General features: G+C 45.6%; 1 protein-coding gene across 5 annotated transcripts in view; it reads left to right on the plus strand.

The window, feature by feature from the left end:
* OSGEP (O-sialoglycoprotein endopeptidase) overlaps positions 1–15,347 on the plus strand; it is a 457,196-nt gene that overhangs the window by 241,032 nt on the left and 200,817 nt on the right. For all 5 annotated transcript variants that reach the window (XM_069234950.1, XM_069234949.1, XM_069234948.1 and 2 more), the window contains one exon: positions 12,665–12,743. In XM_069234950.1, the coding sequence (XP_069091051.1) occupies positions 12,665–12,743 (79 nt within the window). The remainder of the gene's footprint in view (positions 1–12,664; positions 12,744–15,347) is intronic.

Raw genomic sequence — 15,347 nt, forward strand, 5'->3', positions numbered from 1 at the left:
GGGCACGAGAGCATTCCGGTGGAGTAGAGTTGTGGTCAGCCCCTTAGGGAGAGATGGCGGGAGCAACGCAGAGGTCAACGGAGCGCCCGGGAGCCCCTGCCGGGACTTGGTGGTGGGGTCAGACTGCAGCAGGGTCCATCTACCTGCTCGGTGAGTAAGGGTGGCAGGCGGTGGCCCCGGGCCGGCGGAGGAAGGGGGACTTCCAGACCAAAACGAGTGGGCCTGAACTGGGCCCTGGCATATGAGGAGAGGTGGGTACTAGTCCACTACAGCACAGAGTGCTGGAGAGGGCCTGGAGGCGGTGGCTGGAGGTCCCCTTCCAAAGTTGGAGGGGGCCTGGGGGGAGCCCTCATCGGTAGAGGCCCTTGCCCAAGGAGGAGCAGCAGGAGGGAGCCTCCCACATCTGACGCCAACGGCCATTGTGGAGAGGAGAGCTGGGTAGAGACTGGTGAGGCCTGCAGGGTGCGGCAGACTTAAGCGGGTGCCCGGTCACCCTAGATGTGTAGTCTTGGCCTGGCCCCCTGATCTGAGTCCTCCACAAGACGAGGCGGAGGAGTAAGTTACGGGACCCCGGGCTCGGGGCCTTGTGGGACCTGCACATCCTCCGCAGAGAGGAGTGTAGAGCGGAGCCCGACGGGACTAAGAGGGGTTGACAAGAGATGGCGGCCACACGACCTAAAAAAGATAGCTCCGTCAAAGATATGCTGTGGTGGAAAAAGTGAAAGCGGACACCCCAGTGACAGGGAAGCTTAGAGATGAGGAGACAGAAGAGGATAATGGGGCACCTGTCACATGGAGCTTCCTCAAAGGTCTCTTTAAATCGCTTAGGGATGATATACAGGCGGTAAAGAGAGACCTGTTGAAGGACGTGAAGCTAGTGCATCGGGAACTGGGTGAGGTCGGTGAGAGAGTGGCCATTCTGGAAGAGCACAAGAACACCAGAGGCGAGGAGATTGAGCAACTACAACAAGAAATAATCCAGCAACAAGACCAACAAATCGAACTCCAGGCTCATACAGAGGACCTGGAGATTCTGTTCAAGTGGAACAACATCGGCATCCGGGGGAGCACCAACCGGGGCCGAATAGGAGGACATATCAGCATACGTACAGGCTCTCTTCCACCAGATACTAGGGGAGACTTCGGACAGGGAGGTGAACATAGACAGGTTCCACAGGGTAGGACCGCAGAGGCCACCTCACTTACTACCGGTAGACATCTTAGCCTGGATCCATGACTTCCCCCTGAAAGAATGCATACTTCGGATGGCAAGAGAGCAGCACCCGCTGAACTTCCGGGGCCACACACTGCTCCTGTATCAGGACCTAGCTGCCATCACCCTGTAAAAACAGAGAGATTTTCGCCCTGTCACCACCCACCTTAGAGACAAAAGAGTCCCCTACTCTTGGAGCCACCTCTTCTATCTTATTTTTTGATGGGAGGGTAAATTGCACCAGCTACGCTCACTGAAAGAGTCTTACAATGTACTGTGACTGGAGGAGCCCTCCTAGGGGAATCACAGCTCGCCAAAGTCGGAGCGGAGGAACAGGAGATGCATACACTGGCAAACTTTACTGCACGGGAGCACCAAGCCGGACCAAGAGACTATGGCATCAGAAAGAAGAGCAGTCCTGGAGTCCCTTACTGGAGACATGCAGAAGGCAGATAAGGACAAGGGGTGAGGGCCTTGGGCCCGGAAGACATACAGCTGTGGCGGGCGGGGAGGGGGATAGAGGGGCATCCACTGAATACCAAAACACTTGGGGTGCTAGCTCCTGGAACTTAGGTTCACCCTCAGGACTATGACAGGCAGCCCTGGCTCCCCGTAGTGGGGATGTTTGACTATGTTGTTTAAATATGTTTGGTTCAAGGATGGGGATGGGTGCGCGATTCTCACATATAGTTATATCCGTCACACGGACGGGACCGTAATCCCTACTGAGACTCATTTACTTGAGGGAGGAGTTAAAGGGCTAAGCATAGGGGCACACGGGCTGGCGATATGCTACTCGTTCAGCCCACACGACTGTTAAAATAGTCACTCTTAATGTCAAGGGGTTGAACAACCCAATCAAACGCAGAGTGATCCTTTCATTTCTAGAACACACAAGAGCTGACTTATGCCTCCTGCAGGATACCCGCATAATCCCCACAGATCATCATAGAATGCGCTCTAGATATTTCCCAATAGAACACTTTCCCTCATGTGAGACTAAGGTGGCAGGGGTGGTCCAAGGAAATGCTTCCTTGGCACGGTTATCCCCTGACTTTTTGCCTTTTGTTGATGCCAGTTATGATTGAAAGTGTGCTGGGACCCTGCTTACCAGGCCCCAGCACCAGTGTTCTTTCCCTAAACTGTACATTTGTTCCCACAATTGGCACAGCCAATTGGAAAATGACTAAGTCGACATGGCACTCCCCTCAGAGTGCCATGCCAACCTCACACTGCCTGTGGCATAGGTAAGTCATCCCTCCAGCAGGCCTTACAGCCCTAAGGCAGGGTGCACTATACCACATGTTAGGGCATATGTGCATTGTGCCCCTACAGTGTCTAAGCAAAACCTTAGTCATTGTAAGTGCAGGGTAGCCATGAAGAGTATATGGGCTGGGAGTTTGTTAAATACGAACTCCACAGTTCCATAATGGCTACACTGAAATCTAGGAAGTTTGGTATCAAACTTCTCAGCACAATAAATGCACACTGATGCCAGTGTGGAATTTATTAGAAAATGCCCCAGAGGGCATCTCAGAGATGCCCCCTGAATACCAGTCAGACTCCTAGTGCTAGGCTGACCAGTTTCTGCCTGCCTGCCAGACGAGTTGCTGGCTACATGGCGAGAGTGCCTTTGTCACTCTGTGGCCAGGAACAAAGCCTGTACAAGGTGGAGGTGCTTCTCAGCTCCCCCTGCAGGAACTGTAACACCTGGCGGTGAGCCTCAAAGGCTCATGCCTTTTGTTACAGCACTCCAGGGCATCCCAGCTAGTGGAGATGCCCACCCTTCCAGCCACTGCCCCCACTTTTGGCGGCAAGGCTGGAGGAGAGAATGAGAAAAACAAGAAGTCACCCACTAGTCAGGACAGCCCCTAAGGTGTCCTGAGCTGAGGTGACCCCTGGCTTTAGAAATCCTCCATGCATATATTATATTAGGCCTCCCAAACTCCCTGACATTCCCGCTAAAATCTGTATGGGGCCGACAGATCGGTCTCGTCCTGGGGACGGCCCTTCAAAACATACTGACTCACTGGGCAACACTTCAATACCTACTCAGCTGGGATGGTTACACAGGGTCTGGTTGACTTTGGGGATGGAAAAGCTCACCCTATCTCACACATCACAGGGGAAACCCCATAGGGAGCTATGGCACCCCCTTCTTGTCCTTACTCTCTGGGTAATTTAGAGAATTGACCTACCCTAGATACGTGCGACTTCTCTGAGTACATGAAAGGGAGAGTCCCTAAAGTGTGGACCGGATGGTAGCTGTGTCAGCGTCCCCACTCCTTGTCTTGCACACTTGTCCATATGCTGGTGCACCAGCAGGGTGCCTGGGGGGTGGGTAGCTCGTTGCCTGTTTGTCCTTGTAGGATTGTTGGGTTCTGCGACGCCCCTTGAGTTCTTCTCTTTTTCCTTTTTACACTGAAAACTAATAAATAATTTTGAACCATAAAGTTAAAATGCTTCCTACCACACTGTTGATGAGCAGCTTGTTGAAGGCTACCACGTTGACGTCAACCATGTCATTGACAACTGCAACGTCGACCATGACTTAATCGACGATTATTACCTCAACGTCGACAGCAACACTGCAAATGACGGATACAACATTGACGAGATCTGCACCATTGAGAAAGACATTGTTGACAAAGCATGTAATACCAATGTCGGCAACACCATTGATGGTGCTACCATCGACAAAGACCAACAACTTTACAAATAATGGAGATGTAACAATTTCGAAAACGAAAACAAAGAAATCCCCCATTTTGATTTAACCACATCTGCACCACCACTGTCAACAACATTGACAACGATTCCTCATCCTCCTTTAATGCTGCTTCCAGAGCTTACTTCACTCACCAGCAATGTGTCTCAATTCCCACATAACCACTTGTTAGGTGTTGAAGACATGGATGATGAAGTTCTATGTCCCTTCGGTTTTGCTCACAGCCCTTCAGAGCTGTTTGTAAAATACCAGTACGATGTCTAGGAAGGGGAATACTATGAGCCTGAGTATCAAGGTCAGCATTATGTTGACCAGCCGCATCAATCTATGGTTCAATATCAGAATTACCCTTCTTTACAGAATATGGTCCTGGTTTCAGCAACCTTAGTTCAAGATCTACACGGTATGCTCCAGGACTACTACAGATGATTTCCAGCACCTGCAGGAGTGCAGTCTTCCACTGAAAAGCCAGCTGCTGCACCACACTCACCGCAGCCTGTGCCACCCCCTACTCCGAGGATGACTCCAAGACTGTATATTGCTATGCCTCCTCTGGGTAAGCCGTCATCTTCGTCATCACCTGAAGATGAAGAAGACAGAGAAGAAGGTGACACACAATCTTTAACAAATTAGTTGGAAGAATATTGTATTCCAACGCCTTCTCCTCCTGCGCCACAACAAATTGATTTCCCCACCTGTAGATACTGGTGGATTTCATGCACTTATGGAAAGGGCGGCAACACATTTTCACTTACCAATCACAATAAAGCAATCCTGATTGCCTTCTTTGTGACTTTGAAGAGCAGGCTAGGAAGACAGTAAGGGCAATCCCTATAGTAGGTTATATCTGGGAATAAGAACTCCCGCTAATGAAGACACCAGCTACAGTCGCAGTGGTACTGCCACGTCTGGACAAAAAATATATGGCACCAGTAGGATCACCTGCTTGCCCTATAGGGCATCTGAATCCGAATTCAGTGCGTTCCCAAGCAGTGCAGTGGCAGTCGAAAAATCTGTCCACCCCAATTACCACTCCTCCTGACAAAGAAGACAGACATGTAGATAATATTGGAAAACTATTCTCCACTAAAGCAGCCACTGTAGTGGATCCTGTTTAGTTTTATTGGGAATAAGGAGTTTGCTTAGCCTCCTGGCTTGCAGACCTGTGCCCCTGTCACCTAGTGACTTTTAACCTCCTTAGCCTGTTCTGTTTTAGTGCATTTATTTAATTATTTCTTCCAAAATGGCTGTTTATAGTTAGGAAGATGTTTTGATTTCACGTTATTAGTGCCACTCTGTGAAGGCGTCACTATCCGTGTCAAAGACAAGTTATATACGTAGGTATTCACATCATGTCCCTTTCCCACTTACGTGTGACAGGAATACAATGTGCTTTTGGAGGGAATTGTTTACATAATTGCTGCCCCAAGCATGCCTTCTTATCTGTTGTTTGGGAACCTACCTGTGTCAGGGGTCCTACAAGATCTGTATAAATACATCTCATGCAGACAAGGTTATCAGAGGGATTCCTATCAGCTGTCATCTCCTCTATCTATGCTAAAGGTCGCCTTGATGCAGACCCAGCCTTCGTGTCCCCACGGAGTCTGATCTAGAGACCTCATTCTAAGGTAACAAAGGTTGGGGGGGTGGGGGGGGCTTCTCATGGACATGGTAATGGCAAATTAGGTTTATCACACCTAGCTCTCTTCAAGTTAGAGATTAGGTTCTCCATGCTAGAGTTTTAGGGAGTTTTTACATCACATGTTTATTGCAAGATGGTAGGGGTCTTTGTAATCACGATTCTCATTTTTACAATTCTACTTCTTGAATTGTTCCTTGCCCTAATCATTGCAGCTCATGCATTTTGCAGTAGATTGCAGTCTTTTTAATAAAACCTATTGAAAACTTTACTCCGTCTTCATTATTGCTTGTGTGTAACTGAGACTTATTGCTCATATGAGAAAATGGTGTTCTCCGTTTAGCCACAACTCCCCTGAGATGTCGCACTGTAAAGTCTGTGCGTAAAGGCTGGCAGAAATCACCTTTTACTGTTTGGGTTTTTGGTGAGGTACTTCTTGTGAGCTGGGAGGGTTGGGCCGACAGTTGCAACTTGCTGTAGGATTGGCTTAGTCGCCTACAAACAGAAGTGCTGTCATCCCTAAACCAGCAGTCGTGCCTAGAGCAAGAGTCCAACTACAACACCACATCTGTCCAAGCTGCTAGTTCCCTGGCAATCCTTGGCAGATAGAATCGCAAGATGTGGTTGGACATTGCCACATGACCTGGATTTTTTGCCAGAAGACAAAAAAGTGAAGGTAAGAAAAAAATTCAGGTGGGTGAGAAATTAGCATCCAAAATCATTGATTGTGTAATGGATATTGCATTCATTGGCTTCGAACAATTAACAGGATCATCAGTTCTCAGACAGCAGGGCTGGCTCAAATCTACAGCATGCCGCCCAGACGTTCAAAGATCTTGGACATTCCCTATGATGGTGAGGCTTTATGTGGCAAGCATATTGACAATGCACTGCTCACTATAAAGTCAGACACCAAAACTGCTAATCTTAGGAACTCTACGGTAACCGATGACACCCATTTGTGGAGTTTGTTGACGTAGGACATATTTCTTTCAAGGAGGATATCAGCGGTATCAACCATACAATTATTCCAACAGCCCTTTCGACCTGGCTTTCAACAGAATCAGAAACTATTGAGCATCAACATCAACTGTTTACTCCAAATGCCCTAGGAGAAAGCAAACAGCTTCGGCCTTGGACAGCAGCAGAAAGAAACCTTTTAGTGCCTGTAAAACAACATAAAGTGGGTGCCAGAATTTCAAGTTACAAACCCCAGTGGGAAAAGATCACAACGGACAAATGGGTCCTGGATCTCATCACATACAGACACATTCTGGAGTTCACGAAAATTCCACCCTAAACACCACCAGTAAAATCCTTGCCTTCTCACATTCATCTTCTTGCAAGGAAGCATTGGCTATGTTAGCCAAAGAGGCCATAGAAAAGGTCCCACCTTCATAAAGAGGAAAGGGTTTCTATTCTTGTTTTTTTCTGATCCTCAAGAAATCAGGAGAGTGGCTGCCCATTCTGGATCTCAGTAAACTGAACAACTACCTGAAAAAGCAATCTTTTGTATGATTACAATCCAGGAAATTCTTAGTCTTCTTAATTATGGAGATTTCATGACACCCCTTGATCTCAAAGATGCCTACTTTCATATTCCCATCCATCCCAGGCACCGAACATTTTTACAGGTTCACAGTGGCCGTCTCATTACCAGTTCAAGGTGCTTATGTTTGGTCTCCGGTCCACACCCCAAATATTTACAAAATGTCTCGACCCAGTAGCCGGTTACTTACGTCAAAACCTTCGACTTTTTCCATATCTCGACGACTGGCTGATAAAAGCAATGGTTTATCCCCAATCGTCTGTGGCTAAAACAACTTGCCTTCAGATGTTTCAAACATTGGGACTCGTAGTAAACTTTGGGAAATTTCTCCTAACGATCAGTTTTCTGGGAGCATCCTTAGACACACTACAGGACAGAGCATTCTTGTCCACAGAGAGACAAAAGAAACGGTTGACACTGGCCAGGCATCTTGTGAAAAGACAGTCCGCTTCAGTTCGCTTTCTCAAATCTCTACTGGGCATGAACTCTTCCGCCATATTTCTAATTCCAAATAGTCGTATGCAAATTAGGCCTTTCCAAAATTAACTGAATGTGCAATAGCTTAACGTAGAGAGCTCATTCGACGACATCATCCACACCACACCAGTGGACTTAGTAGACAGATCCAGACAACCTTTCACTGGGAATATCTTTCCTGTCCCCAGTTTCAGAGTAAGTCATAACAACAGATGTCTCTCTGGAAGGCTGAGGAACTCACTTGCAGGACCTGCAAAACAACAGGGCAAATGGAGTTCACCACAATTGAAAAAATCACATCAACTTTTTGGAGCTCAGAGCGAGTTGACTGGATCTTCAAGTCTTCCTACCATTGGTACAAGGGTAATCAGTGTTGATCAGAACAGACAATACAATAAGTATGCATTACCTCAACAAACAGGGAGGTACACAATCTCAAGCCCACTAGCAAGAAGCTCAAACCACATGGAAATGAGCATTGGCTCATCGAATCAGCATCAGAGAAGAACATCTGCTGGGCGTCATCAACTACTCAGCAGACACATTAAGCAGAACGGAAGAAACTTGTCACGAATGGGACTTCAATCAAACTATTCTCAACACAGTTTTCCAAAGATGGGGGAGCCAACTGTATCTTTTTGCATCACAAGACAACAAATAAATGCTGATAGAAGTCAGGATCCTCATAGGGAGTTCTGGGGGAATACGTTTTTGATAAGATGGTCAGGGATCTCTGCATACGCTTTTCCTTCGAACGCTCTTATTCCCAGGCTTCTGAAGAAAATTGAGAGGAAAGCTTGCTGGTTAATGCTTTTTGCTCCAAGATGGCCCAGACGACACTGGTTTACAGAGCTCCTATTGTCGTCAGAGGAAACTTATGTACAGCTGAGACCTCAGAAGGATCTGTTATCAATGAACCTCTGTCAGGTCCTTCATCCAGACCCGATCTCTCTACATTTATCAGCATGGCTCCTGAACACAATGAACTCCAACATCTAGATAGTGCAGTGATATCCTCTCAAGGGCCAGAGCTGATGCGACAACAAAACTTATTGTTTCAAATTGAAGAATTTTAATTTATGGTGTCAAACCTCAAGCGTACATCCTATTCCCTCGCTTTCTGAGCAATTGTTGCCACATCTTCTCTATGTCTCCAAAGCAGGTCTGGCACATTCCTCCATCAGAGTTCATTTGGTAGCGGGTTCTCTTTTTCTATATTCAAATAGACTGATCCAGCAATTTCTAAAGGGGCTCTTGAGAACGTTTCCTCCAATAAAATCACCTCCACTGGCATGGCAGCTCAACACTGTGTTGTCCCAACTTATAAAAAGCCCTTTAGAGTCGATCTACAAGACTGATCTTTAGTTCATAACATGGAAAGTTGCCTTGCTTTTGGCATTATCTTCAGCAAGAAGAGTAAGCAAGCTTCAGGCTTTTACGATTAAGGAGCCTTTTCTGCAATTCAAAGATAAAATTATTCTTTAAACTAATCCCAGGTTCTTTCCTGAAGTGCGGGCAGACTTCCACCTCAATAAACCTGTTGTTCTTTGAACTTTCTTCCCAAACCTGCAGACATCTGCAGAAGGAACTTTGCATATTCTTGATATAAGAAGGTGTTTAAAGGGCTATATGCAGCGCACAAAAGATTTCTGCGATACAGACCAGTTGCTTGTGGCATACGGTAGCCATAACAAAGGAGGTCTGGCAACCGAAGCCACCATTGCAAGATGGATCGCATCAGCAATACAATTCTGCCATTCAAAGGTTGGCAGACCTCTTCATTTTAAAGTTAGAGAGCATTCTACTAGAGCAATCTCAACAACAGCTGCTCTGTTCACTGGTGTTTCTATCAACAGTGTATGCTGTGCTGCACCTTCGAAAAGCAAACATACTTTCACGCACCACTACTGTCTAGATACGGATCACCGTAATGGCACAGCTATGGGACAAGCAGTAGTTCGGCATCTTTCCTGTAAGGTGAGCCTGATATTATCAAATTTATATCTTGTATCCACCATCTGCTATTATATGCATGATATGTTTATAGAATATATTTCATAATTGCTTTATACTATGATTCAAGCATGTGAATCTATGAAAGATACTGGAGAAACAAAATGTTACCTGTAACTCTTGTTCTCAAGTATTGGAATCATTCATAAGATCACATGCGACCCACCCTCCTCCCTTTAGAGGCTCTCCTTCTTGGCACATGATAATTATTCACATTAGTGCTTTAAAAAATCTGAGGGAAGATGCCTCTGCTGGGAGTGTCCTAAACGATGCTATCACCTGATTGGCTGTAGTTCGGTTCTTTTTAAATTATGTGAATAAGCTTTTAATTTCAATGTCTTTTGCCATTGTAAGCTTTGCTAATTACCTCCACTTCTTTAGAATATACAGTGGGACCCCCACCTTGATGACCCATGTGATTCAAGCATGTGAATCTATGAAAGATATTCCAGTACTAGAGAACGAGAGTTACAGGTAAGTAACACATTTTTTCTTCAATGTTGGCCAATGGTTCCTGTAGCCTACACAAGCAGTGCTTCATACCCCTGCCTGACATAAACACAGTTTGGTCCTTGCAGACCAATATTCTGACTAGACTGACAACCGTGGCCGCCCTGGTGGCCAGCACTTTGGCTGCAGCTTAATCTCAATGTTAAGGAGGGATATAGGCCTGTAGGAGGCACCTCTGGAGGGTTGTTTGGCTTGTGTATCACTGATTGATATAGTTGCTCTGCAGAAATAATCAGGCAGAGAGCTCGAACTTGTTTGTAGAAATGTTGAAGAGGTGGGGTGTTGGGAGCTTAGAAAACAATTTGAAACTTCCAGCAATGAAGCCCTTGTGGCCTGGAGCCCTGCCGGAGAGTGAGGCTGGCACCGGCAGCTGCATATCCTCGAGCACTAGAGGAGCCTTCAGTAAAGGGGAAAGCCTCTCTTAGTAAAGTTGACTGCACTGTAATAGTCAACAAAAGCAGTAGCAGTCTTGCTAGTCCCAGAGAACAGCTGTCCCTAATCGTGTGCAGAGAGGGCATTATTCTAACCCCTCTTCCTTTTGGACTAGCAAGTAGAACAGCTTACCTGCTTTATTGCCATGCTTATAGATCCTATATCTAGACAAAGTCCCGATCAGTTTGGCCATAACTAACAGTTTCACAGTTTATGACAGGGTATAACCTAGGCCGTCCTGAAGCTCCAAGCCTCCCATGTTTCTTAGGGCTCCCTCATGCTCAGGCACTATGATCCAGGCGCCCGTAAAATCTCTCTCCCTACCATGCACTGTAGAGAAAGCCCTGCCCTGTGTTACTGTTTTAAACATCTCCTAGAGGCATAAGGCGAGGTTCGGGTGCTTTCAGCTCAAAATATTCCCCAGTCACTTCATGGAAGAGATCTGTGAAGGTTTAATCTTTTGCCCACCAGGTGTTTAATCCCAAGACTCCTCCAGAATCACAAAGAAACCTAGGCCGACGTTCACGCTTCGAGATTGTCAGAGGGAAAGACTTGTGAAACAGTATCATCTGCCCCAATATTTTAAACTGACCCGGAAGCCCTATGCTGTTACTGTATTTGGGACATTATCATGCTGTACCACAGTTAAGTTTCCTGCTTTGTGCCCTAACTAACCAAAAAGAACCAATTACTCCTATTCCTGCCCCCACTCTATGCTTCCAACCAAGAAGCATGAGTTGCTCATCTGCTATCATACAACCAAAGAAACTAATTTCTGAACACAGTCTAGCCTGACCCTCTAGCAGGGGCGGCATAAGCAGTCTTTTATGGAGAAGCTTACTGTGGCTCCGTCTCAGTAGAATCTGGCCTGCCATCACCAGATCCACCACAGCTCCACCTGTCTACTGCAGGCCATCAACTTTGTGGGGAGTTGGTGGAGGGGACGGGGTCCACACTGGGCACATTATCTTTAATTTAACATTGCAGTGCAGGTAGGGGTCTCCAATCATATCTTCACAGACAGGACACCGCAGTCGTAATGTCTCTCCCTAGTGTAGCAGTGGATAGTTGCTGTCACATGTGTTTTATTGGGCTCCGAGCGAGAGTAACTTGGCACTAATCAGAGGGCCATCCCTCTTTTAAGCTTTTGCGTTGCTAGCAGTGGTCCAGCACATGAGGAACTTATTTTCCACCCTTCTCTGGTATTTTTCCAGTCCCTGTGTGTCTCTCTGCAATCTGTGTGCAGGAGGGGAGGCGGGACCGTCGCATTCCTCTGGGCAGCTGCGTCGAGTGAGGCCAGCCACCCCAAGGAAAGATGACTACCCTGCTTCCCCCACCACAGCCAATGATGAAGTCAGCATGTGCCTGACTCCCTTACCCGGGTGCCTGAGAAGGGAAGTGAATGACGCTGTATTCCTCGATTTTGCCCCACCCCCGGATGTGCACTAAAGTATATTTGGAGGAGCAGTCAGTCTTGACCTTGTTGGCTCCTCCTGTGCCTCCCAAGTCAGGACTCACTAAGCTTCCAGATGTCCATTATCTTGCCACAGCCCAGCTGCGGTGATCGCCAGTGATTGTTTCCCTCCTCAGTCTCAGGCTAGGCAACTGCCATCTTGCGTAGCTGGCCACGGACCCTTCAGAAAACCATTAATTTTACAACAAAAAACTCACATGTTGTATAAAAAACCTATCTTCAGTGTACCCAGGCATATCTTCCAGAACAAAATCAGCAGACTACAAAATATGATTAAACAATTTTTCAGACTGTAATCAGGACTCGCACAACACACCTTTCTTCAACAATAAATCATGATAAACAACAGTAAAAATGTTCTTTCTGAAGCACTCTGATTGTGTCTTGGAGTTATGCTCATACTATATCAAATACTTTTTATAAGTAAAATGAAAAACATAAATGCTCAGATGATGCACTGTGCAGTTTACCTAGTGGCTGCTCTAGTTAATGGTAAATGCAAAAAGATATGTTTTAGGTGATAGAGGAAATCGTAAAAGAAGGTAGCAATGATTTAATTGACGTTGGTTGTGACAGAGCACCGGTAGTGGTTTGTTTGTCACTTCTCAATTCTTTTATTTGTTTTGCAGTGGAAGGACATTTGTGGAGTTGCCATACAGTGTAAAAGGAATGGATGTCTCTTTTTCCGGTATTCTGTCCTATATTGAGGTAATAGCAGCTCGTTTATTTTCTTTTTGGCTCGTTAAGCTATTTATTTTTCATTTTTATGTACTTTTCTTGAATAACTGTGTGAAGGGTGTGAAATAGAAGACGACTAAATAAGCACTTAATAAATTCAATGTGTACCTTATTTGAAGCAAATTGGAATACTTTCCTTTTCATCTCTTTTAAAGAATCACATGCTTTGCGGATCCTTTTTCCAGTACCCTGTGATCCCCATCACCTAATTTGGTGGCCTGTGTCTGCAGCCGAGACTGGCACAGCGGAAGCAGCAGACATAGGAGGTTTCATTTATCTACAATTCCAGAACAGTTACCTCAGAACCAGAGTATGCTACATGCCAGAGTACTTGAAACACTTGGCAAGCGTCACCCAACCCATACAGCAGATCCACCATCCCCTGAACGGAGATGTAGGGGTCCGAGATCTTGTCCTGATTTTCATGGTACACAGGCTTGAAACTTGCATGGATTCACAGTTCAAAATAAGGATTGTCAAATCCAAAACCATAAAAAAACACAACAACATGCCATGCCAAAGGCTAAGTTGTGTATATTAAGCCCAGTATGCAAGAGGCCAGGTCCTGTGGCCAACCCCTGCACTCGTCTGCAGGTGTGCGAAGCAGGGTTGGCACAGTTCCTGCTCAGCATGAGCGAAGGGCCTGAACTGGTGAAGGCTCTGTGCATTGGTTCTTGCCCACATTCAGTTGGTGTGGTGCATGATCTGGCCAGTGATTTGTAGTACGTTGGGCGGAAGTTTGGTGTCCATCCAGGCACTGTACTCAACCTCCACTGTGCCTTTCCAAAGACTACTCAGACACGTGGCCAGCCACAGCAGGTTTCCATCAGAGGCCCTGCAGCCAATCCTGCTGGGCATAAGTGAAGGGGTTGGCAGTCCGTAGAAGGTTGACTGTAATACCTCGCCAGGGGCCAGGCCTTGTGGCAAAACCCTACTGCGCATGTCCAAAGGCATCCACAGATACTTAGGTACAAGGCTTTGTCGGAAGCCAGACTATCCAGCCAACCCCTGCAGTGCACAAGCAGGTTTTGATCCAGATGGTAAAAATGCTTCTACCAGAAAGAGTGGATGTTGTTCGTTAAAAATACACCTGGTTTTAACCTATTGCAGGGTTCGTTTTGATCTTGAGAGGTAGAAGAGAGGGCAGTGTTAACTGCTGAGTGGCAGATACTGCAAATAGAGTAGTTCAGGTCAAATGTTTTCTGGATAATATGGAGAGTCTGCATCATGACTTTACAACTCTTGTAAACTCTATTAGTTCTAGATAAATTATCTTTGGTAGGAAGTTGTATGCATCAGGGCTATTAAGCGCTTATTGAAATTTGTATAATCTGAATTGAATTGGTGTTGAATATTAGAGCACGAAGCATAATGGTAATTCTAACACTGTGATACGTGACAAAAATTAGCCTTTTGTGGACATTGTCAGAGGAAATCATTTTTGAATTTCTTGAGGGGGCAGCTAGTAGAAAGCTTATTCAGAAAGTGTGGGATATGACATCTCTGTGGTATGTAGCAATGTGTGTTAGAATCTGACATGCAGAGATTTATCAAGACATTTAGTCAGTCTCATGTCCTGAGGTACAGGATATGGCATTTCACCATCAAAGCTCTGGCATAAACCAGAAAAATTAATAGAGCAGGAAGGAGTAGACCTTCATGCTGAAAATCATAGAAGCGGCCATCTTAGAAGAAAGCGAGAGAAAGTCCTTCATTAGTGGCCATGTCAGAATGGGTTACAGGCTGACCACCATCACGTATGCTGGCAGTCGTGAAGATAATGACAGGCAACAAAGTAACATATTAATGTTATAAAAACAAGCTTTTGTAGTAGAAAAAGGATTCGAAGGGGTGTATAAGTCATGGAGGTAATATCAAACAAAGTCAGGTTTCAGATCCATCCTGATTTTAGATCTAAGCGGATGGGTAGAGATCTACAATCTTGGAGCAACCCAAGAGAAGGTTTACTTAGATGTTTTGGCTTTTCTGGTTTTAAGAATATTTTGAATTGGGTGGTTTCTGCTCTGGGTATTCACTGTCTTCCTGAATTGGAGTTTGTTCTTCAAAAAGGAGACGAGTAGGTGTGTACCTTTGTGTAGCATGCTTTGTCTAGAATTTAACTCTTGGTTCAAGTGGGATCCAGTTATGATGTCTTCAGATGTGAGCAGTATCATTTGTTTGCTCCTGTAATCAGCTGAGCCTTAGCATGCAGGAAGCTGTAATTGGAGTGGAAGATTTCTTAAGGACTGCTATGCTAGCATTACCTCAATCAAGATGACTACAAGTGCCTGTATTGCAGATTTCAAGTCTGCATAAGAGCTGGAAGTTTTCACCTTCCTGAGTAGCAATGTTGTCATTACCATTTTATAAAAACACACTAGAGCCTAAGCATTATGACACATTTACATGCATTTTAAATGCACTGCGTTTTATTCTCCTATGTAGTTCACTACATATTTAGCCTAACTGTTCTAGTAAGCATAGCCTTGTTCTGAATTTGGGTCAATGAAGAAATATCTGCAGATTCAGTGAAGTCAGATTTAAATTTTTACTATAATGTACTATAGCTCCTTT

Source organism: Pleurodeles waltl, chromosome 5 (assembly GCF_031143425.1).
Source record: "Pleurodeles waltl isolate 20211129_DDA chromosome 5, aPleWal1.hap1.20221129, whole genome shotgun sequence".
In the NCBI taxonomy this organism is placed as follows: Eukaryota; Metazoa; Chordata; class Amphibia; order Caudata; family Salamandridae; genus Pleurodeles; species Pleurodeles waltl.